The following is a 24,447-nucleotide window of genomic DNA, read 5'->3' as shown; positions in this document are numbered from 1 at the left end:
GAAGAGACATTTCCTAGTCCACCTTCTTGGGGAGCACCGGGACACTGTAAATAATTAATGTGAATTACACATCTTCAAATGGAAATGGACTGAACCTCGAGAAACAATCCAGCTTAGTTCCATGGTCTAAGGAACATAAAAACTTAGGACTCCCACTTTGGAAAAGAGCTGACTGCAGCAGAGAAGCTCTCTTACCTAAGCTCACCGGGTCAATAAACAGTGTGTGGCGGGGTGCAGGTCTCCTGCCCTCTGATATATCAAGATGTTGCTAATCTAGGGACTCAGGATGGAGAAGAGATTGGTTTCAGGTTAAGGGGGAACACTTAGAAATGATCTATCACCTTGAGATAAAAAGTTTAAACCTGAGGCTTGTTAGTGGGAATATAAAGTTATATAAAATAGCTATGGGCTTCAACAGTGCAGTCCTGGCCAGTCTTAAATCAGAGATCCCAAACAGTAAACAGTGAGCTACTGGTAGATCTGAGGTTCCATGTGGGGTCTGCACTGACTCAGGTTAGTGTCAGAATTGAATTCAATTGTAGGATATCCAGCTGGTGAAAATTGTTTGATGTGTGAAAACCGCACACATCTGGTGTCAGAAGTGAAGTGTGTCGTGTTCTGCACGAGTAGTAAAGGAGAGACACACAGGAGTGTGTTTTTCCTAAACACCCCTCAATGCACTCCATTCTGGCTGCTGGTGCCTTCCCTCCACCTCCATAGCTAACTCTCTGATCATCAACCAACCCCATATCATAATATCCAATGACATTTCATGAGCCTCATTCCCCGTGATAGTTCTGCAAATTTTGACAATATTAGCCTCTGCCTCCCTTTTGAAACACTCTCCTCCCTTGGCCGCCATAATAACATACTCTCTGGTTTACCTTCAATCTCTGCAGCCACTCCATCTCCTTTGCATGCTTATCTTCTTCTACACAAGACTTATACATTGGAGTTCCTTAAAGCTGGGCCCTAAAATTTCTCTTTTCTCATTTCATACGGTTTCAATGATCACCTACAGGCATTTGAATTAAAAATTTCTATCTTCTTACGGGGCGGGCCCCGTGGCCGAGTGGTTAAGTTCGCGCGCTCCGCTGCAGGCAGCCCAGTGTTTCATTGGTTCGAATCCCGGGTGCGGACATGGCACTGCTCATCAAACCACGCTGAAGCAGCATCCCACATGCCACAACTAGAAGGACCCACAACGAAGAATATACAACTATGTACCAGGGGGCTTTGGGGAGAAAAAGGGAAAAATAAAATCTTTAAAAAAAAAAAATTTTCTATCTTCTTGGGCTGGCCTGGTGGCATAGTGGTTAAGTTTACATGCTCCACTTTGGCAGCCCAGTGTTCACTGATTCAGATCCTGGGCGCGGACCGATACACTGCTCATCAAGCCATGCTGTGGTGGCATCCCACGTATAAAATAGAGGAAGATTGGCACAGACGTTAGCTCAGCCATAATCTTCCTCAAGGAAAAACAGGAGGACTGGCAACAGATGTTAGCTCAGGGCCAATCTTCCTCGCCAAAAGAAAAAAAAATTTCTATCTTCTGAGCAGACCCCTCTTCAGACCTCCAGGCCTATATGCCCAACTACCTATTAGGCATCTCCTTTTGGACACTCCAAAGGCATCAAACTCAACACATCTAAAGCCAGAGTCACAATTTTCCTTCCAAACCTCTCCCAGCCACTCTAAGTAAATGGCATCACCATCCATCCAGTTAAACAAACCTGTACCTTGGTGTTATCCTTGGCTGCTTTCTCTAATTCATACACCCCCATCTAACTCATTAGCAAATTCTCTCCATTTTATTTCCTAAACACATGAAGATTCATCCACTTCCTACTTAGTCTCTCCCTCTCTGTCTTTTTGTGCTGCATTCTGGTGAATTTCTCAGTACCAACTTCCAGTTTATAAATTCTCTCTTACCTTGTGGCAGGTCTCGAGTTTATCATGTCTATTGAACTCATTATTTCAATGAGTATTTTCCTTCAAGATCTGTAACTGATCCTTCTAAACATCAATCTGTTCCGGTTTCACTTCTGCCTGTTTTTGTTTCACATCTTCTTGCTCATCTTAATGAAATAAATTTATTTGTATCTGAGCATATTAAACATACTTTAAAATATTTGAGACTTTCAGAGAATTAATCTCATCTGTAAACTTATGTGTTAATTGCTTATTTTGTTGTCTTTCTTAGCATTAAATTTCTTCACATTCTGGAATTTTGGTTTGCAGGCTCATTTCCATTTCAAGTTAGAGTTTTTGTTAGTTCTCTCTCTTTCCTATTCTCTCTCTTAACTTCCTCTATGCTGAGCCTCTCCCTGCCTCAAAGTTTTGGGATTACCCACCTCCTTAGTTCCTGAGTCCTGTGTTGAGACTGGGAAGCTGGGAGGTCTGGTCACTGGTGGGTTGGTAGGCTATTTCTTGTGTCTTCATTCCTGGGGCTTGTAGCTTGTCACAGGCCATAATTTCAAATGGGAATTATAAGATTCTTTTCCTTACCCCACTCAGCCTGCTTTGCCACTTTGAGGAGGCTCACTCTTGCCCCAGCTTTAAGCAATAAATCTGGCTTTGCCCCCATCTCACGTGGCACATTTTTAGTCTCTACCACTCCAAAGGAGTTGAATGCCCTGCCTCCATGCCTGTTCCAGGACTCAGAGCTAAGTAGGCCTGTGGTTTCAGCCCCACTCAAGATTTTATGTTTCTAATGTTTTGTTCTGTTTTTGAGCTTGGCAATATCTTTTTGGTTTTCTGTTTCTATATTGTACCTATCATTGATATATGTTTGGTGCAGAGGCGGTACATCAAAGTATGAATTTATGGAACCATCCTGACTGGAAATCACTGATCCACTTTCCACACTACAGCCAGAATTATACCTTCAAAATGAAAATCTGATGATGTCAATTCCCTGCTTCCCATCACTCTTAGGATAAGGACACAAGTCCCTCAAGTTGTAGATCTGCTCCTACCACTCTGGCCTTCTTTCAGTCCCTCATTCTTGCCATGTTCCTCATCACCACTCCCAAGGGCCTCTGTACTTGCTGTTCTCTCTACCTAAAATACTCTTTCCATCCTTCTTCATTTAGTTAACTCCCACTCATCCCTCTGATCTCAACCTACCTGCCATTTCTTTAAGGAAAGCTTCCCTGATCTCCTTGCCTAGGTCAAGTCTTTTTTTCTCAAATGCCCTCACTGCACCATGTACCTTTTCATGTTTGTCTGCTAACACTTATAATTAATTTTATATAATTGCAATTTTACTTGTATTTCTATGATTATTATATTAATGTCAGGCTATAAGTTTCATGGGGGCAATGATCATGTCTATTTTATTTGCCATTGTATCCCCAAGCTGCCAAATGACTGAAAGAAAATTCTGACCCTTTAACATGGTATTTAAGGTATACTAAACCATGGCCACGACAGACCCTTTCAACCTCATCTCCCACTACTACCAAACAAGTAAGCTACGCTCCAGCTACTTGGGGTCTACTCACTATTCTACAAATAATGCCTTTCTTTTCTTCTTTTTTTTTTGAGGAAGATTAGCCCTGAGCTAACTGCTGCCAATTCTCCTCTTTTTGCTGAGGAAGACTGGCCCTGAGCTAACATCCATGCCCATCTTCCTCTACTTTATATGTGGGACACCTGCCACAGAATGGCTGTGCCAAGCAGTGCCATGTCCACACCAGGGATCCAAACTGGCAAATCCTAGGCCACTAAAGCGGAACGTGAGCACTTAACCACTGCACCACTGGGCCGGCCCCTAATGCCTTTATTTTCTGCCCCCAAACACTCATGGCTCAAACCATTACCTCTGTTTAGAATATCCTGCTCACTATCTTTGCCTGATGAAATTCACCTGGAATGCCACCTTATTCTTGAAGGCTTTCCCTAACCTCCTTATCTGCACTTCACTTAGGCTGTTAATATGTTCCCTCCCTTATTTGTGTGGGTTTTATCACTTCTTCTAGGTTGTAAGTTTCTTGAAGGCAAAGGCCATATAGCCATTTCAAGAACCACATAATAGTCACTTAATATTTGTTGAAGTGAATTTGGGCACAGATAATTAAACACATCTTTGTTGATTTGTAGAAGATATAGATTTTATTAGAAAGTGACTATGCTGTATTTAAACCCCATCAAACAAAATGTCACAGTAAAACAAAACTTTGTTGGTTTTGAGTTATATAACACAAAAGCTTGGTTGTTTTGTGTGTGTTGTACTAAAAAGTAAGAACACATGGAGAGAACAAAAGGACATATTTTATGGTTTCTAAAGTAGCACAAATTAATATAAATAAAGCTCCATCAGTGTACTATTTATTCCTTCTGCTATTAAATCTTAGAATATCCTAATTCCCATGTGGGGTAGCAAGACTGGAAGCTTAAACATTTAGGGGTTCTTTGGGGAGGAGTTGGGGAGTGGCAGTGGAGCAACAAAGAGAGTGAACTGTTCCCTACTAGGGGTAGAAAATACACAGGTTGGTGGCCACAGTTGCACTCTCATTTTGATAAATGCCACATACCAGGGAACATCTGGAGAGAGGTTTCCTCGGATTGCAGGTCCAAGTTGGTGGGTTAAAGGAGAGAAAGGACACAAAGATAAGTAATCTCAGGGTGTAGGGCTCAGTGGGAACAGAATAGAAAACCCAATGGATATAAAGAAAGAAAGCAATCAAGTCTCAGGACAGCAAGGAAAAACCAGCAGAAGAAAGAAATAGTGGGAAAGATTCCCACCGATTCCTTCTATAGCAACACATCTAAACAACAGTAAGTCTTTTTATGAGAAATATGTAAAAGTGGTCTCTACCTACAATATACTTATAACCTGGTTAAAGAGAAGTCTTACACACTTGAAACAATCATCAGAGAAGCCCAAGTAATCTTCAAATGCTAGAGTGATCACTGCAATTACATAAAATAATTGAGCAGATGTGGCAATTTCACTAGTACAGCTAAACTAGTGAAAAACACAGGTGCAGCTTAACAAAATTAATGCAAAAATAACTAAAAGTTTTGACTGCATCAAGTGTGGAAAAAAGTTCTCAAGTTCTAAAGCATCTCAAACCACAGAAAGGGTAAGCTCTTTTCTTTGTATTTCCATTGACTCTAAAAATAAGCCTGTATTACTTTCCAGAATATAAAAGAAATATAAACTCATTACTAAAAATATTCTAACACTATCCAAATATATAATATAGAAAACCAGTGTGCTATATACCTCTCCCCTTAGGAGGTAACTAGTGTTATTAGTTGGGTAACAAGCACTTTTTGATTATTTGAGACACAGTAATAGAAGACATGCTCTGAACAAGTTTATACTAATTATTTCAATTTCTTCTTTTACTTGTACACCTCCTACTCCACTGCTAAGGAAACAGAAAAGGAAAAAGAAAATCCAAAATACACGCTGATCTTCCAAAACAGGCAACCACAAAGAAGATTAGCCTCTGGGGAAAAAAAATAAATAAAAGGTGACCGGGCAAAATTGTTACACTAAGTGGCAGAAACAAATATTACTGATTTTGAAAAATGGTGTAAAAGTAGAAAAAATACTAACCTTTCCTTTTTATTGTCCTCAATAATAAAAAAAAAGGGGGATAGGATTTTTTCGTTCAAAGAAGATTGAAGCAGCCTACCTAATTACCTATGTTTTTTACCTTTTTAAAAAGAATGTTGTACAAATGAGGCATTTTGTAATGCCATGAAAGTAAAGAAATGCTCAAAAACCCCCAGAATGTTGGGGGTATGTCAAAGGGACACAGGAGCTAACAAAAAGCTTGCAATGGTCAAAGCTAGGATAATTAGAGCAACAAAATAAATATTAGATTATAACCTCTTTAAGTATAAAAATAAATATCTATGAGTCCATACTGCTATAAATAAGTGATTAAATAAATAAAAATACAGAGGAGAATATGCAAATTCCCCATGCAGAACAATTCCAAATAATTTATGCAAATCCTCTGCCCCCAAGGAGGTGGAGCAGAACTCCCCCTCTTTAAGTGTGGGCTGCATACAGTGACTTCCTTCCAAAGATTACAGTATGAAAAGGAGGGAAAAAAAATAACTTCACAGTGGAGAAACTTGACAAATGCTTCCTCAGCCAGGTGATCAAAGTTAACATCAACAGTGATCAGTCATGTTGATAGGATGTGCCTTTAATATGCTGTGATGGGAATGTGATCTTCCTCCCAAGAAGCCATAACCTCAGTCTGATCATGAAAAAAACATCATACAAATCCCAACTGAGTGACATTCTATATAATACCTGACCAGTACTCCTCAAAACTGTCACGGGCATCGAAGTTAAGGAAGGTCTGGGAGGGGCCGGCCCGGTGGCACAGCGGTTAAGTTTGCATGTTCCACTTTGGTGGCCCAGGGTTTGCCGGTTCGGATCCCAGGTGCGGACATGGCATTGCTTGGCAAGCCTTGTTGTGGCAGGCGTCCCACATATAAAGTGGAGGAAGATGGGCATGGACGTTAGCTCAGGGCCAGTCTTCCTCAGCAAAAAGAGGAGGATTTGCGGCAGATGCTAGCTCAGGGCTAATCTTTCTCAAAAAAAAAAAAAAAGGAAGGTCTGGAAAACTGTCACAGCCAAGAGGAGTCTAATGAGACATGATGACTAAATGTAATGAGGTATCCTGATGGAATCCTAAGACAGAAAAAGGACAGTAGGTAAAAACTAGGAAATCTGAATAAAGTATGGACTATGAGTAATAATAATGTACCATACTAGATATGAGGTATGTAGGAACTCTCTGTACTATCATCGCAACTTTTCGGTAAATCTAAAACTCCTCTAAAATAAAACCTTATTTAAAATAACTAAGAAACTCAAAAAAAGAAAAGTATGTAATTTCCTTGGATAAAGAGAATAAATATCATAAAAAGTCAATTATTTCTGAATTAGTAAAAATAATGTAATGCCAACAAAAGTACATTATTTAAATGAGATATAAGATAATGCTATATTTCTGAGTTGAATGAATAACCGCCAACCTTTATTTTTTCTATTTTCTATAACTTATTCTTACTTTCTATCACCCAATAAGCTCAAACTTCCCAATAGCTGTGTAATCGATTTCTTCATTTTCAAAATATATATTAAAAAGAATTATCTAGTAGCTTGAGATCCAAGCTGGATCTCAAGTCACAGTGGCAGTACAGTAGAGTCAGGATAAGTGCAGGCTATGGAACAGACTGCCTAGTATGAATACTAACCCCACAACTTACCAGCAATGTGACAAGCTAACAACCTCTCTCGCCCTTAGTTTCCTCATAGTAAGATGGAAATAATAATAGCACCTACCTTACACAGTTGTACAGATTACATGAAATAATGCGATAAAATTTTTAGCACAGGGAAAAAATTCAAAGTTGTTACTTGTCCCCTGATGTGGTTCTCATCTCCATGGTCAATGTTAACCATGAACAGGTTAAAACCATCAACAGAACCTGTATTTAAAGACACTACAGTATGCCAGTGAGTGAATGTGAGACAGAGAGAGAGTGTGAGTGTGTGTGTGTATAGGGGTTGGGGAGGACCTGGTGAGTGTGTGTGTGCATGTGTATGTGTGTGTATGGGTTGGGGAGGAGCTGGTGAGTGTGTGTGTGCATGTGTATGTGTGTGTAGGGGTTGGGGAGGACCTGGTGAGTGTGTGTGTGCATGTGTATGTGTGTGTAGGGGTTGTGGAGGACCTGGTGAGTGTGTGTGTGCATGTGTGTGTGTGTAGGGGTTGTGGAGGACCTGGTGAGTGTGTGTGTGCATGTGTATGTGTGTGTAGGGGTTGGGGAGGACCTGGTGAGTGTGTGTGTGCATGTGTATGTGTGTGTAGGGGTTGGGGAGGAGCTGGCTAATACCCACAGCCTGGCATCCTTCACAAAGTGACTCACTTAAGCTAGGACTTAATTAGAAATCAAAGAGTAAGGAACCAAACGTTATGATGTCTATACGTCATTTTTTCTCTCTGGTGACAAGTCAGAGTGATAACCAAGTAATGGACTTGGAAATGGAATTGATAAAACAAAATATTGGAAAGTAACTAAGAATTTGGTATACTTACATGTTTTCACAACCAGGGAACTACGTGGCTTTGTGATTTTCACTTTCAAGTTCTTATTTTGGTGAAAGACTGGTATTGATAAAACACTTCATGTATATTTTGCAGGGTTATTTTGGTCCATTTGAAGAGGAAGTGCTGTTTCCATTTACGTTCCAAGCTTAAATCCAGTAGGACTGCCTATCTATTATCTCTTTCCTAAACAGACGAGAAATTTTTCAAGAGGTTTTCCTGACATTCATACCATAACATGGAGATTTTTTTCTGGAGAGGGATACATATCATAATTGGAAAGCTTCAATTTAGATTAATTCTATAACTTTATATATACAAGCAATTTCTAGGCATTTACGGTTTAGAAAAGACTGAGAAAAAGCTCTGCTGATTAAATTAAACGATGTCAGGTAAAGTTTGCAAGCTTCTTTTTTCACATGAAAGAAATGGTACTTGCTATAATTACTTAAACACCGAGGGCAATTCTGATACTCAAACCCCACCGGAGTACCTCTTCAAATCTGAGAGTGCTTACTACACACGAGCTATATTAGGAATACACGCTTTCTGACCAGATTTTTAAGAACTGCGATGAAACTATAGTTATATTTTTAAAACAAGGTCTAGTACTGATGTGTGTTACTGTGGCACTGAAGTGAAAATCAGCTTATCCATTTTCCAAAGAGGTCAAGAAGCAGAGTCCTGCTACGTGGCCTTCTGACCAAGCGCAGACAGCATCAATGATGCTGAGTTACTGAGGCCTGTTCAGTACCGTCAGAAGCCTCTCTCAAGCTCAGACACTGTTCTTCTGACTCCTTTACTGCTGATGCTTACAAAATCCATTTGCCTGGCCATAACAAGGATGCCGTGAATAGCACGCAGAGCGCCCAAAAGAGAAATCTCTTTGGTTTAAATATTAGGAGTAATGGTACTTTCCCTGAAAAATTTGTTTCCATTTGATCTTATGAATTATGTGAATACTCCAAATCATTGACTCTTCTAATGGAAATACTTCCTTAGAAGGTATACCAGAATTGGATGTTTTCAAACTTCCCCACTTTTTGATATTGCTCCATCCCAGCTCCTCCGAGAATCTCTTTAGGTAAAGAGAGATGTTTATATGGGAGTGCGGGATGCTTATGGATGATGTGGAGGCAGAGAAAAAGGAGAACTCCTGCTCTCTGGCAATCATGTTTTCATATTCAAGTTTGTTGAGAGAATTTACAGCCCAATTAATAGAGCACTTCATGGTATGCACTTTGTGTAACAACCTCAAACCTCTTATTTTTCCTAAGCTTATTTTCCCTTTGTGCTCTTTTCTTAACTTTATTTTAACTTACTTTAAGTTTATTTTATTTTCTGCATTGTGTCCATTATTATACCCATCTTATATCTCCTACAGAACAAAGTGGGACAGAAATAATCTATAAATAAAAAATATCCCTTTTGGTAGGGGGTGAATACTTGAAGGAACTATATATCCTTCCTAATACTATCTAGAAAAAAGCCATGTCTAAATGAAACACTGGAATAAAACCTAAGATTGAATTGATCTAAATCAGTTGATCTTAACTGTATTTGGGAGAAAAATCAGCCTTTACTATAGTGAAAAGTCTGAAACAAACTATTTTAAAAGGAAAAAAATTATCTTGATAGAAATACATTAACACAAAATTAATGATTAATAAAGTGTTACCACTGTTATAATAATTAGGTAAGAATAATTTATACAGATTCAAAAACGTGTTAAGTAAATTTACTACTCACTCTGGAATTGCTGCTTATCTTACAGATTTAATAAATAGTAAAAAAAATTTTTTGGTTGAATTGGTTGAAGTTGTACTTTCATAGGTAGCCTCTAACTGCCACATTCCTGAGAAATGTTTTAAAACACTGCCATAGAAGCCAGGTACACATAATAATGATTCATAAGAACAATCTCACCACACCCCAAATGGCTATCACGCAAACATTATCTGTGACACATCAAGAGGAGAATCAACTTGCCATTAAGATTTTTGCCAGAGAGAGAAGAGATATGGGAGCCTGGCAACGACGTGTTCCTAACAGTGCTGTTCTAAGATACCCGATCACTTGATTAATGCAATTGGGGAAATTTTCTTTCAAACACTATGCAAAGTACACCTTTTTTTGAATGTTTGGAAAGAAAGGGATATGAGGCCAAATTCATTATAGAAATTTTGCCTGGCTTCATTCACCTTTCTACTTATTCCCTTGATCACTTCACTTAAAACCCACCGGTCTGACAGCTGATCATTCACTTCATTAGCAGTTTGTACAAGGAAGAATAATTCTGAGTGGTGTAGACTATTCCAGCAGTCACATGACAAAACAGCACTCTTACATGTGTCAAGCTGGTGGAGTGGGTGGAATGCCACATAGATGGAACAAAGTACCTAGTCAGACTGGCATTATTTGACTTAGGGCAATGCAACTTCCCTGAGTTATCATGTCATGAAAGACGAATAGTAAGAAACAAAACAAGAAGCACTTTTTGTGTATTTCAGTGAATTCTGGATTGCCATCTACTGATGCCTATTTATTTCCCCAAGTCACTTAGACCACCCTTGAGTAGCCAGATGTAATTATTTTAAAAATAAATAGTCAAGATTAGATCTACTTTTTTCCCTCATGTAGTAAGTCTATAGATTAGAGAACTCTTAACAGCCCTTCTTAAACCCTAATGAACTAGGACTTAAATGCTGTTACCAGATTAGCTGCCTTAAGATTCATAGTCCAATTCATGGTTTCCATCACTGCTTTTTTTCTGAATCTTAGGCTTATGAATACATACGAACAGTGACTTATTTGGGTGATTATTTCAGATGCCCTAGAGAGAAACAAACATTGCATTGGTTTGATATTCCATATATTCCATATAATTACTTTCAGTCTCAGGTTTTCCCCAGTTAGCACCTTCTCTTTGGGCTACTTAACATTTTTTAAAAAATCATACTCTAGGTAACTTACATCATCATAATGCTAACACAACTACTTGAAAACATACCTGTTGGTTATGGAAACACGACAAACTTCTATTTTGAAAGTGGAAGAAGTATATTATTCTTAGGACCAAGTTTCAGTACCTTAAAATGAGTTTCATATATTTAGTTAAAAAAATAGATTCCCAATCTAGGAATCATTAAGATTTTTAATGATTTTGAGTATTTGACTTCTATAATTGCTTATTTTTGTAAAGCTATATGAGTGTACTTCTAAGAAACTCTTTTTACATAATGGCAGTTCTCAAAATGTGGTCCCCAAACAAGCAGCATCAGCATTACCTAGGATTTTACGGAAATGTAAATTCTCAGCCTCACCCCAGACCTTCTCAATTAGGACCTCTGGGTGTAGGGCCAGCAATCCCGTTTTAGCAAGTCCTCCACGTGATTCTTAGGCACATTCTACGATACAGCAGAAACATTAGTGAATAAGTTTATAATATTAAAAATTTATTTTAAAGTTTCTTATCTTTAAAAATATGTGAGTTTTTAAAAATAGAAATGTAATAAGTACTTGTAAAAATATATAATTGTATAAAGTAAAAAGCGAAGTCCCTTCCTGGATTAGAGTTTAACCCTGAAATAACTGGATTAATAATTGTTCCTGTAATCCTAGCCTTAAAAACACTAAAAGAATGCCACAACTAGAAGGACCCACAACTAAAAATACACAACTATGTACCGGGGGGCTTCGGAGAGAAAAAGGAAAAATAAAAAAAAAATTTAAAAACACACTAAAAGAATGACTTTTTAAATTCCTCTGGAAAGAAACTATTATTAACTAATTGACGAAAATTAAGAAAATGTTTAGAAGTAATCTCCAATCACTTATCATTTCCAATCATTAGTGATCAACAAAATTTAGGAAAGTAAACATGGAAAAATGACAAGTATTTGATTCTAGATTTCAATACAGCAAAAAAATTACCCAAACACTTGCTCAGAGCAGACATGGGGGCAGTACGTTCTTCGACAGCAACAGTAGCAGCATGACATTCAAGTTTTAGGAGCCAAGGAACAAGCCCTTCTACCTCTAAAGCCAGCCCTTCAGAGCTAGTCTTCAAGCAGAAGGAACAATTATATGGAGAAGAATATTTAAAAGTTAAGGAGGTATAATAAAAATTTCACTTCAATACTTAATCTAACATCTGCCATTGCAAACACAGTAAGGTATTTACAAGTCTCCTGGCTACTTTAACATTATTGAAACATAATTTCAAGCACAGTTGGTGTCAAACTCCACAACATTTCTACAGTTTGGGCAAAAAAATATGCTGAGGATTATATACACAAAAGAACACTGAGCACAGTTTACTGTATCTTAGGTTCTTTACAGTGTTGAAACATTGACAAGAGGTTATGTAAATCAACAGAAAGAAATAAAATAACTTGGGTGGCAGAAAAAAATGCGAACTCACTGCCAAGTAAATGCTACTGCCAAATGACCTTAACGGCTAATGCCTTTGCCTCTATTTTTCTCTCACTGTAGTAAAACCGACTTAAGAGATGGCAATCGAAACAAATGCTGCAGTCTTTCCGCCAAACTACTTTTATTCAATGCCCCAAGCAAGCTGTAAGAATGAAAGCATCCAGTGCTGATGTCTGGCCATCGTTTTTTAAATTATATTATAAATTTCCATTCTGCTGAAGCCATTTTAACCAATTCTCCATTACCTACAGAGAGCAGAGTTTTGAATAGCTAGCAAGATTAATTGAAATGATGTACTTTTTCCCCTAGATACCCTCTCCTAGAGGAGCTTATGAACAACTGAAAATCCAAAATGCAAGCTGAAAAAGGAGAAAGGAACAAAAACATTAGGACTGAATCATGGGTAAGTGGGTGGGAGAGGGAGATAATAAGAAAGAAAATGCAAGATAAGAAGCTTTCCACTCTACATCCTTTTGTTTTCTAGGTGAAAAGTTAGTATGTTGTTCCTATCTCCTCAAGGCGCTCTCACATCAACAATTATTAATGATGACTAGATAGCTCAAAAGAAAAAACCACCTTAAAATGAAAGTGAAGTATGAGTCATGGAGACTTCAGAATTCCTACCTGATCGTTCTAGGGAAAATGATCAACGAAAACATCAGCTCTTTCTACATAAAATTACAGTGAGGGAAAGTGATGTTGAAAAAAATAATCCAGGCAAAGACAGTTTGCATTGCCATGCTGAAACTCACTTCTAGCTCCTGAGCTAGACTTGTAACAAGCAAGACATCTTCAACCTCAGTCATTAGAGCTATTCAAAAATACTACTTCTCTTTCTCTTGCCAGCAAATGGTAAGATTGCCCTCCTATCCTGCTGAGCTCAGGTGTCGCTATGCTATGTAATTTGCATTAGCTGCTAATAAAAGATGAGCAGAAGTGCTGGGTATCATATCTGAGCAGAAGCTTTACAAGCCAGGGTGTGCTTCACCACTTTCTCTTTCCCTCTGTCACAGTGACTGGCAATATTTCAGAAAGTTATTCTGGGTCTTGGAATGAGGATGATGACGATGGCACAGTGACCTACAATGGACATGTAGCATGAACAAGAAATAATTTGTTGTTTTAAGCCATTAAAATTGTGGATTTATTACAGCAGCACAGCCTAGCCTATCAAAAGTAATACAGTCTTTTATTTTTTCTGTACTGTTGATATATTTCTTACTTAGTTACTTTGCGGAGAAGGTGGCCATTCATTTAGAGACAAGTTTAAATTCTAAGCATCAGTTCAAAAAGAATGAAGACCCAAAATTGAAACAATTAAGAGTGACTGTCAGTTATTTAAATCAGGAGACTAAATACATCCTAAAAAACTACCATATTTTTGTTTCTTCAAAGTTAAGACCATGGACAACTAAATGCACTCACAAGGTTGGTTTTTTTTTTTCTTTTAAATTTATTGGACTGTGTGCCAGGCACTGTGATAAGTGCTTTTCAAGGAGTATCTCATTTAATCTTCACGTAAGTCATCAAGAGGTTAACTAACTTAACCTAGGTCACATAGCTAGCAAGGGAGGTAAGTTGCCGAGAGTAAAACTCAAGAAGTCTTTCAAAGTTAAGCCTGACAAGCAGCTATTATCTCTAACATTATATAATTGAATGTACATCATTTGTTCATTCTCTCATTCAGTCACTAAGTGTCTCCTGAGTATTTATTACATTCAAGGCTCTTTTCTTAGTCCTGAAGATGTAACAGTGAGCAAGACACATAAGGTCTTTAATCTCAGGGCATTTACATTCTAATGGAGGAGACTGATAAGTTAAACAAAGAAATGCAGAGGCAACTGTAGATACTAGCTGCTGTGTAGGAATTAAATCAGTTACCTATTATCGTGTAATAAACCACCCCAAGACTTGGGTTAAAATAAGCACTATTTTATCACAATACAATGGATTGGCAATCTGGGTTGGGCTCAGCTGGACAGTTATTCTGTTTCACATAGAATTGGCTAGGCTCATTCATGTGTTCACAATCAGTTGGCAGCCTGCCTGGAGGCTATGTGGTCCCAGATGACCTTACACACATGTCTGGAGTCTTATTTGGGATGGCTGTGTGCACACGTGCTCTCTCTCTCTCGTTCTCTCTCTATGTAGCCTCAAGAGACTAACATGGGCTTATTCACAAGGTGGTAGTTCCTAAAGAGTGATAGCATAAGCTGTATAGCCTCTTGAGTCACTGCTTGAAAGTTCCACAATGTCACTTCTGCTACATTCTACTGGTCAAAGCAAGTCATAATGCAAGCCCAGATTCAAGAGCTGGGGAAATAGACTCCATCTCCTGATGAGAGTAACTGCAAAGCATCTGCAACCATTTTTAATCCACCACAGAAGCAACTAAGGTTGATGTAACTGAAAATACAGGCAGAAGACGGGTGAGCAGAATGGGGTTACTTCAGAAGAATCAGGGAAGACCTGTGAGGTGCTGATACGTGATCCAGCCATTTGAAGACAGAAGATTAAAGGCTGGAAAAACAGCAAGTACAAAGATCCGGACACAGGAATAAGTTCAGTATGTCTGAGGAACAGGAAACGCTCTAGTGTGTCTATAATTCAGTGAAAGACAAAGAGAAAAAAACAGAGATGAGGCTGAAAAGAGAGGTAAGGATCAGATGCTGAAAGGTACTACATTCCATGATAAAGAACTTGGATTTTATTCTAAGTGTAATGGAAAGTCATTGAGGCAAGGGAGAAAAAGCAAGGAGACCACTTAGGAGTTTAGGTGAGAGACAATGTTAATGGAGATGGAAAGAAGTAGTAACGGGATTACAGGTCATAGTTGGGGGATTATGACCAATAAAACTTGTCAGTCAACTTGATGTGGGTCTAGTGAAAATGAGTAACAGTGGCTAGAATCCCTAGTTTTTACCTTGAGCAATTAGGCGGATGGTGGTGCCAATTACCCACTCACTTAAGCTTAAAAAAAAGAACACAATTTAATTTCTACCTCCACTTATCCATGCAATGCTTTTCCTCAGAAGCATTTGTTAGAGTCAAAATAACATGTTGTTGGAGGACTGCTTTTCATAAAAAGAAATCCATGAACCTAAAAACTGCTCCAAAAAACAAAGTTTATTAAATTAAAAAAAGAAAAGAAATCCAATCCAAGAAAATCCAAAAAACTGTGTTACAGCAGATGGTAAATGACAAAGAGACGTCAGTCCAAGTACTACAGAGAGGCCGACTCCAGTGCTCTACAAGGTTTGTAGCTAACACTTTTTAACTTAGTCAGTTTGTCCCAAATGACAACATTTTCTGGGGAATTTTCTGAAGAATGTTACAAAACTGTTTTTGCAATACTTATTTTTAAAGAAATTCTTATCCCATGTATTTTGGGTAAATAACATTCTTCATTCTGACATTTCAAGTAAATTTCTAAGAAAAGAGTCATACACAAACATAAGAATCACTGTTAATAGACGACAGGATGCACAATATACTATGAATTTGTTTAAATAACATAACTAGTAGCCTAATCATGTTCCTAGCATTCCCATTATTGGCCATAGTCATATCCTCACATCCTAAAAGAGTATTTGGCTTGGAATAAATTCTCAATAAACAGTAACTGAATCTACATCATAATTCCATGCTAAGATGCTCTGTCCTTCTCAAAATGGAGGCTATGTAATTGATCCACTAGTCACTCAGAACCCTTCCCTCTTCTTAAAAAGAAAAATACAAACCAGAACTTTTCTTCTCCTGAAAATTTGAAACCAAATAAATATTTTTTAAGCAGGATACACTGTACACTTGAAAAACATCTACAAGGTAAGTAGCAAGTCTTATTTTGCCCAGATATACAGAAGGTTAAATAAATGCATTAGAAAGGGCCAAGGCTAGTCCCATATAAATCTCACTATACTCTAAATTATGTTGGCTGGTCATCTACCCAAAATTGTTTCTCTAAAATGCAGACACTGTAAATGCAAGAATTAAAACTATAAAACTTAGAATAAAACATAGGCACAAATCTTCCTGACCTGGGATTAGGCAATGATTTTTTAGATATGACACCAACAATGACAGGCAACAAAAGAAAAAAAAGACAGAATAATTGGTCTTCATTAAAACTAAAAACTTTTGTGCTTCAAAAAACACCATCAAGAAACTGAAAAGACAATCCAAATGGGAGAAAATATTCACACATCATATATCTGATAAAGATCTAATATTCAGAATATACAAAAAAATTCCAACTCAACAATAAAAAGACAAGTAACCCTATTAAAAAATGGGCAAAGAATTTGAATAGACATATTCCAAAGAAGACATACAAATGGCCAATAAGCACAGAAAAAGATGCTCAACATCACGCGTCATTAAGAAATGCAAATCAAAATGACAATGATTTACCACTTCATACCCACCAGGATGGCTATAATCAATAAGACTGATAATAACAAGTGTTGGTGAGGATATGAGAAATCAGAGCTTCTATACACTGCTGATGGGAATGGAAAATTGTGCAGCTACTTTGGAAGTTTGGCAGTTCCTCAAATGGTTAAACTGAGAGTTACCATTTGATCTGGCAATTCCACTCCTAGGTATATACCCAAGAAAACTTAAGACATGTCCAAACAAAAACTTGTACACAAAACGTTCACAGCAGCATTATTCTTAATAGCCAAAAAAGTGGAAATAACTCAAATGTCCACAAACTAAAGAGTGGATGAAAAAAATTTGGTATATCCATACAATGGAAAACTATTCGGCAATATAAAGGAACAAAGCACTAATCTATTCTACAATACAGATAAACTATGGAAACATTATGCTAAGTGAAAATACGAAATGTCCAGAATAGGCAAATCTGTAAAGACGGAAAGTAGATCAGCGGTTGTCAGGAACTAAGAGAACGAAGGAATTAGGAGTGACTACCAATGGGCATGGGGTTACTTTGGGGAGAATGAAAATGCTCTAGAATTAGATAGTGGTAACGGTTGCAAAACTTTGTAAACATACTAAAAACCATTGAATTGTACACTTTAAAAGGGTGAATATTATGGTTTATGAATCATATCTCAAGGAAACAAAAGCAGATACCAAAGAATTGAGATATGACTTGGTCAAGACCCTGAATTATGCCACACTAGCCAGGGACTTTACAGTCTCCAGTTCCATTGAGAATATCCTGTGATAGTATTAAGACACCAGAAGTTCTAAGATGAAGCACTGATTTAGTAATAACTTTTAAGCAAAAACTGAACAAAAAAATTGTCCTTTTTTAATAACCAACAAAATCATATATGAATCCATCCAGTTCCATACTATATTCTTTTCTTCGGAATCAGAAGTAACACTTAAATACACACCTTCATATCTGGGTTCAGGCTCTTCTGAATTGCTTTTGGTCACAGCAGCTCTGTACAGCCTCCTGGCGACAGGTTACATACCACTCTCCTGAGAACCTGTGTTGTTCATCTCTCCTTTGTACAATTTTTAGGACCAACAGCAAAGACAGATGGAAGAATACTGGGTTTTCCCTATATTTTGCATTGGATTAATGCTTTTTCATTCAATGAATTATGCCACTCTGTAAGTTAATCAACTTCTCTTGAATGTCTATGGGAAGCTTTTGGCAGACAGAAGTTTGCTGCCTGAGTGACAGCTTTTCAAAATGCAAAAATCAGTTATAACAATCTCTCCTCACTTTAAAATCTGTAGAAATGTGTCAGTTACCACTGCCTTTTACTGCGTTGTTAGAAAACCTTCAGTAAATATTTAAAGTTAAGATTTAGGTTAAACGGTGTGTGGAGCTGCCAATATAACTAACTCAACTGAGATGACAAGTGGATGAACAGACATACACTGTGTTCAGCTAACTTGTGCACACCCAGGCAGTGACGACCACTGAGTCCCAGCTCTACACGGCAGCTGGCAAGTTTCTGCTGACATCAATTATAAGACATACCCTGACTTCAAAAAAATTAATACATAAAAAAAGGTGCATATGAAAATTAAGAAAATAAAATAAAATTCACAGCCAGAACTTATTTTTAGCTCCTTAATCTCTGTCACCCCTAAGTATGCTCTGAGATCAAGCTATGGGATCATAGTCCTACTCTCTAAATAATGAACGTAAAAATGGTCTTTTCTCATTTATGAGCTTACAGAGAACAATGTTGGATATCTAAGTAACCACTAATGGAAAAGGACCAAGAATAATTTGTCACATATGATGCAGAGTTCATGGGTACAACATAAATGATTATTCTACAGAAAAAATCTGGAAACTTCACACAATGATGAAAAAACTCAAGACTCATAGAACTAGGATTCCTAATCTTTCCTTTATGTACACTTATAGGCAATTGTATTAAGAGAGAGCGCTAAAGAGGCCAAATAAGACAGTGCAGAATATTTCCTTTCTGGGCCATTTTATTAAACTTTGTTTACAAATTTAAAGAATGTTTGACCTAAATAATGGCAGGAAAAAACTGTCCAGCTCTTTTCACTTAGCAGATCCATGGCACAAATGTAACTAAATAGTTGAAGCCATCATGTAACAAGCAACCTTGAAGAAAAGTGTTCATCTGGGCACTTTTCTACGCTGTTAGTGGGAGCATAAATTGCTACAATCATTTTGGAAAGCATTTTGGCAATATGGTGAGACCTTTAAAAATATCCATACCCTTTGACTCCAGAGTTCTATTTCTGGGAATCTATTCCAAAGAAATCACCTAAAACAAGTGCAAAGATCTTCCAAGCATGACTTACCAGAGGAAAAAGCAGACACAATCGAAAAAGCCCACCAACAGAGAAAGGATTAAAAAATTGTAGTATATCCACAAGACTAGAGTATTATAGTTATTTCAGAATATTTACCAAGAATGTCTTTCCACTTTTTTCTTTTCCTGATGGTAGTTTGTTTTTTATTTTAAAGTAATATATGCTCATTGTAAAAAAAAAAATTCAAAAAATAAAAATGAAAAACTGAAATCCTTTCATTCTCTTATATTCTATCCCAAACTCTCAAAGTTAACTATTGTTTTTCTGTGTATGTAATTTCTACAAATTTTCTAGGCATATCCAAACTTATCTAACATTTACATATGTGTAATCTTTTGTTTTGTTTTTAACGCAAGCGGGGCCATATTAAGCATGTTGTTCTTCAACTTGCTTCTTACACTTATTTTGGCTGTTGCTCTGTATCAGCACATACAGGTCTACCTCAGTCATTCAAAGTGGATGTTTCAACATACATCAGGTCCTAGACTGATAGATATTCAGGTGGATTAGACTCTTCTGCTTACAGACAATCGTATAACTAAAATACTTAGATGTATAACTTTATGTACTAGTGTGAATATATCTCCTACAAGTAGAATTTCAACATTTTAGGTATTCAAAGTTATAGCCAAATCACTCATGAAAAATATTCCACTGATACCCTCCTCTCTACCTCTCCAAACCATTTAAAATACTAAATACTACCAACTTGTAAATCTCTGCCAATCTGGAGGCTAAATATTTTAATTTGCATATCTATAATTATGAATAAGGTTAAACCACTTTTCTACTTCATAATTCATTTTGTTCTTACAGGCAGAAGATTCCTTGGTCTAATCAGGAAATGAGCCTTTTGTCACGTGTTGTAAACAATTTTTTCAGTTTGTTGTTATCGTTTAACAGTGTTTATAGTGTTTCTTACTATCTAGCAAATTTCTCTATTCTTCCCATTAGAGCTCCTGGATTTTATGTAGGCTTCGAAGGTCCTTCCATCTCAAACATTTTAAAAAGCACATGTTTTCTCCTTTTATAATTTCACTTTTACTGAGAGCTTTCAACAACTGTAAATTAAAATATAGATATATAATTATTTACACAGTTGGAGCTCAACTAGGTAAAAAATAGAAAACTACTACAAGGAAATAAAACATTGACAGTGATTATTGCTGAACAGTAGGATTATATACAATTTTCTTTCTTGTAATTTCCAAATTTTCTACAATGAACATGCATTTCTTTGATAATCAGAAAAAAAATTTCTTAAAACCATCATATTTAAAATTTTTTGTCTGTTATTGATGGTGCTGGCTTCAATTCTCAATCAAGCCTTAGCTGAGTATCTGACTAGATGCCATCTAACACTGAGGCAGTCTTGTATTTACTTTCAACTCCACTGAGACGGATGACATGACAAGAGAAAATCTTCAACTGCCAAATAAGGGTCTGCTGAAAGCAAGAATGATGGTTCCATTTGGGAAGTGAATTTGGACACTACTCACAATGATAGTTACACCTACTAGGTACTTACTATGTGTTAAGTGCTTATACGTATTAATTATTCCTCACAACATCTTTATGAGATATTATTATCTCCATTTTACAGACTGGGAAACTAAGGCACAGAGAGGTTGAGTAACTTGCTCAAACTACGGAAGCTATGAAGTCGCAGAGCCAGGATCGGAATTCAAAGGGTCTGGCTCCAGACGCCCCATTCTTAACTTCTAAGCGAAAATGCTATTTACAAGATCAACTGGAAAAGTGGGAAGCTACTTCTGACAACCTAGAAAGTGTGTAAGAATGGAACTAAGCCACAATAGGCCCTGCCAGTAAGATTCACCCAAAAAATCAAAACACAGGGGCCTATGGGAAATGTGATTTGCCATTATTTTTTACAAATCTCTAGCTTTAGAGATTCGAGACAAAACTTCAGGAGGAAGTTCTTTTCCTCTTTCCTCATTCAGGTGGTGTCTCTACGCTGAGTCCCCAAGCTGAGGTTTCCCAAATCTCATGCCAGTGCGTTGCCACAAGATAAGAGTGCTCTGAAGAGCTGGGTAATAACAACTACTTGTCACATCAACTGTTGCTAACATTAAATTCCTTTAGGAGTAAAAGCTAAAAGTAGCCGAGATTCCTGTGATTTCCCTGGTCGATCTTTTGTTCTTTGCCTCTCTGTCTGCCAACATCTGCTAACATCTTTCAAAATGTGCACATTTTTATCCCATAATGCTGGGGGACATGTCCACTATATTATCTTCAACATGTTACTTTCCCCCAAAAAGTTAGCCCAATTTGGGATGTGTATCTCTGGCAAGCCAATTTTTAGTGCTTTGTGTGAAGCTGAAAGTCAAACAAAAGGTAAACAAATACGAAACTTTCATTCCTCACAGATTCGATGGTGAACTTTTCAGAACGAGCTCTTCTGATTCTGAGCTCTACCCAGCACTAGCGATAATAATGTCATGCTTCCTTTCCCAGCTTTGCCTTTGTCAATATTACCACCTCAAAGACCCCTTCAAGTACCTAAGAGACAAAAATATTTTCAACTTGCTCTTGTGATTTTTTTTTAAATAAAGGATTTAAAAAGCACATAGTTGACCATAAAAATGAAGACTCAAATATAAAGGAAAGGCATATATAAATTTCTGTAAATCAACCTTGTCCTTTGTTAGTACTTGTAAGCTTTTCTGAGTATAAATGGCCAAATTGGACTGGCGATTCTCTGTTTAAGTTGGCGTCAATTTTTAAGAAGTAACAGAGTTTAACTACAGATGAATGGCCATAGATTGCCAGGGATAAGGGCCACAAGCCAGAAACCCAGGAGAGCTCTCTGCAATCCAATTTTGATGTTATGACTGCTTTCCAAGGATTTAGTGTACAAAATTAGCCTCACTTTTCTAATTTGTAAAATGAGGATTAAAATAATTGCACACTGCTGCTATAAAAAATCATGATATCACTATTAGAAATTACTAGGGCATTTATAAGTTGATAGAACAAATGATTATCTTACCAAAAAATAACTGTTTAGATTAGTTTATGAACATACTGTATTTGGAAAAAACAAATGTGAGTAATGAATACCTCTTGATACAGCGCATGTTGATAGTTTCAAATTGCAGGATGTGACCCACAGGGAAATGACAGAGCAACCCCAAAGAGAGAGTAGAGACCTAGAAGAACGTCAGCGAAAAGTTATACAAAAAGGGCTGAACTGGCCCTTTCTTACATGGACTTTCTCATCTCTCACTCCTGCCCAGCCTGTAAGAGCCGCTTACTTGCCTGAGATGAAAACAATGAATCTTAGATGAGTTGTCGGTCACTGTGGCACCTTAGGAGCTTATTTTTAGAGGAAGGATAAACGGGGAGCTAAGAGACCCAAGGAAGATCACAAATGGGTACAATAAATATTTCTAGAGATTTGGAATAGCAAAATAAAACGTGTACTTACGACTTGAGATTCACGAGCTTTAGGAAACATTTTGGCAACATTGAGCCCATCAATGACAATATCAAAAGGAGGACAGTGTTTCACAAAGTTCTGAAATCTCTTAAGTTCCTAAAAAAAAAAGTCAGACGAAACATTAATACGAACTTAGTAAGGACTTTATTATAAACACATTGCTATGACTTTTATTATTGTTTCGGTAATTCAAAATATTCGTCCTTTAAACATACACACACAGAAACATACTTTGAAAATGAAATCTGAAAAAGCCAGCCTAATGGATGCAACTGCATATAATGATCGATACCCCTTATAATCTCCTAGTGCTTTACACTGCACAAGGTACTTTCCCATGCTATTTCATTTGAACGGTAACCAACTATCTAGTCTGCTTAATTGACACACATGACAGTCATGATGAGAATGAAATGTCAAAATCTCTGTGTCCTGTTCCGTAATCCAAGGAGAAGGAAACCTGAGATATGAGAGTCTACCAGTGCAACTGTGTTGAAAGAACAAGGCTCTATAATGTGCGGCTCCACCTCTGTCAGTGAGAGGCTTTTGTTTACTTACGGCTGTTTTGAAGAGTTAAAGACTCATCCATTCGTTCAACAAATATTTGTTGAGCAGCTTCAATGTGCCTAGCAGATACCAAAGAGACAAAATCCCCTAACTTAACGGAGCTTGCATTTTAGAGGGAGGAGACACAAAATAAACCAAATAAATACATAAATTATATTAAACGTCAAGTGTGATGAGTGCTACAGAGGAAAGAAGAGGAGGAGAAAGAGTTTCACTTCTGGTAATGATGGAGTAGTTTGTATTGGACTACCAGATAATATCATAAATTCTACACAACTACTTGAAGCACTAGAGAATGACCAAAGGCAGGCAAAAATTGGAGGGAATACAAAATTTGAAAGAAGTTTTGGTGGTTTCCTACCATGTCGGAAAATTCTTTGACACTCCTCCCCCCCAAAAAAGTGGAGTCTAATTCCTTCCACGTGAATATAGGCTCTGCTTTGTGACTGCCTTACTGAACAGAATGTGGCAGAAGTGATGCTATGGCTTCCAAGGCTAGGTAATGAAAAAGGCAATGGAGCTTCCACTTGGTTTGCCTTCTCAGGATTCTTGTTCTTGGAACCTACTCATCATGAGAAAGTCCAGGCAGAGGCTACGTATTCGTGTTCCACCTGACAGTCCTACTGGGTCCCAGGCAATGGCCAGGATCAACCACGAGATCTATGAGAGTGAGGAAGATGTCAAAATGACTTCAACCCCCATTTGATTAGGACAGTAGGAGACCCAACCAAGAGCCATCCAACTGAGTCCAGTGAAGCCCTAGAACCACGAGGGATAACAATAATAGTAATAAATGACTGTTTCTGTTTAATGCCACTACATTTGGGGTAGTTTTCTATCTAACTATAGATAACCAGAAAAGAAGAGAACTGTACCAGGTGAAATCCGTCTGTATATGGCTATTTGCTAGAGGGCTTTCTCCAGTCAGCATGGTTGGCAGGTGCAGCTGGAAATCAAGCAGAAAGCTGCAGATCTACTGGTTTGAGAAATCAGAAGACAGAGTTCGGGGCTGCCAGAGAGACTAGAAAGTGAGAGGGTGCTAGAAAGGAGGGAACCACAAAAATCACGGCAAAATCTGCCCAAATTCTTGGCTAACTCTCGATCTGTACATGC

The 24,447-nt window shown here is 37.6% G+C and overlaps 1 protein-coding gene across 3 annotated transcripts in view; it reads right to left on the bottom strand.

Annotated features, from left to right (window-relative positions):
• Window positions 1-24,447, bottom strand: part of PRORP (protein only RNase P catalytic subunit) — a 115,080-nt gene that overhangs the window by 49,958 nt on the left and 40,675 nt on the right. For all 3 annotated transcript variants that reach the window (XM_005603440.4, XM_001491047.5, NM_001301261.2), the window contains 1 exon segment: window positions 22,756-22,863. In XM_005603440.4, coding sequence (XP_005603497.1) covers window positions 22,756-22,863 — 108 coding nt within the window.

The sequence above is a fragment of the Equus caballus genome, chromosome 1 (assembly GCF_041296265.1).
Source record: "Equus caballus isolate H_3958 breed thoroughbred chromosome 1, TB-T2T, whole genome shotgun sequence".
NCBI classification, from domain to species: domain Eukaryota; kingdom Metazoa; phylum Chordata; class Mammalia; order Perissodactyla; family Equidae; genus Equus; species Equus caballus.
This window is presented reverse-complemented; position numbering and strand designations above follow the sequence as displayed.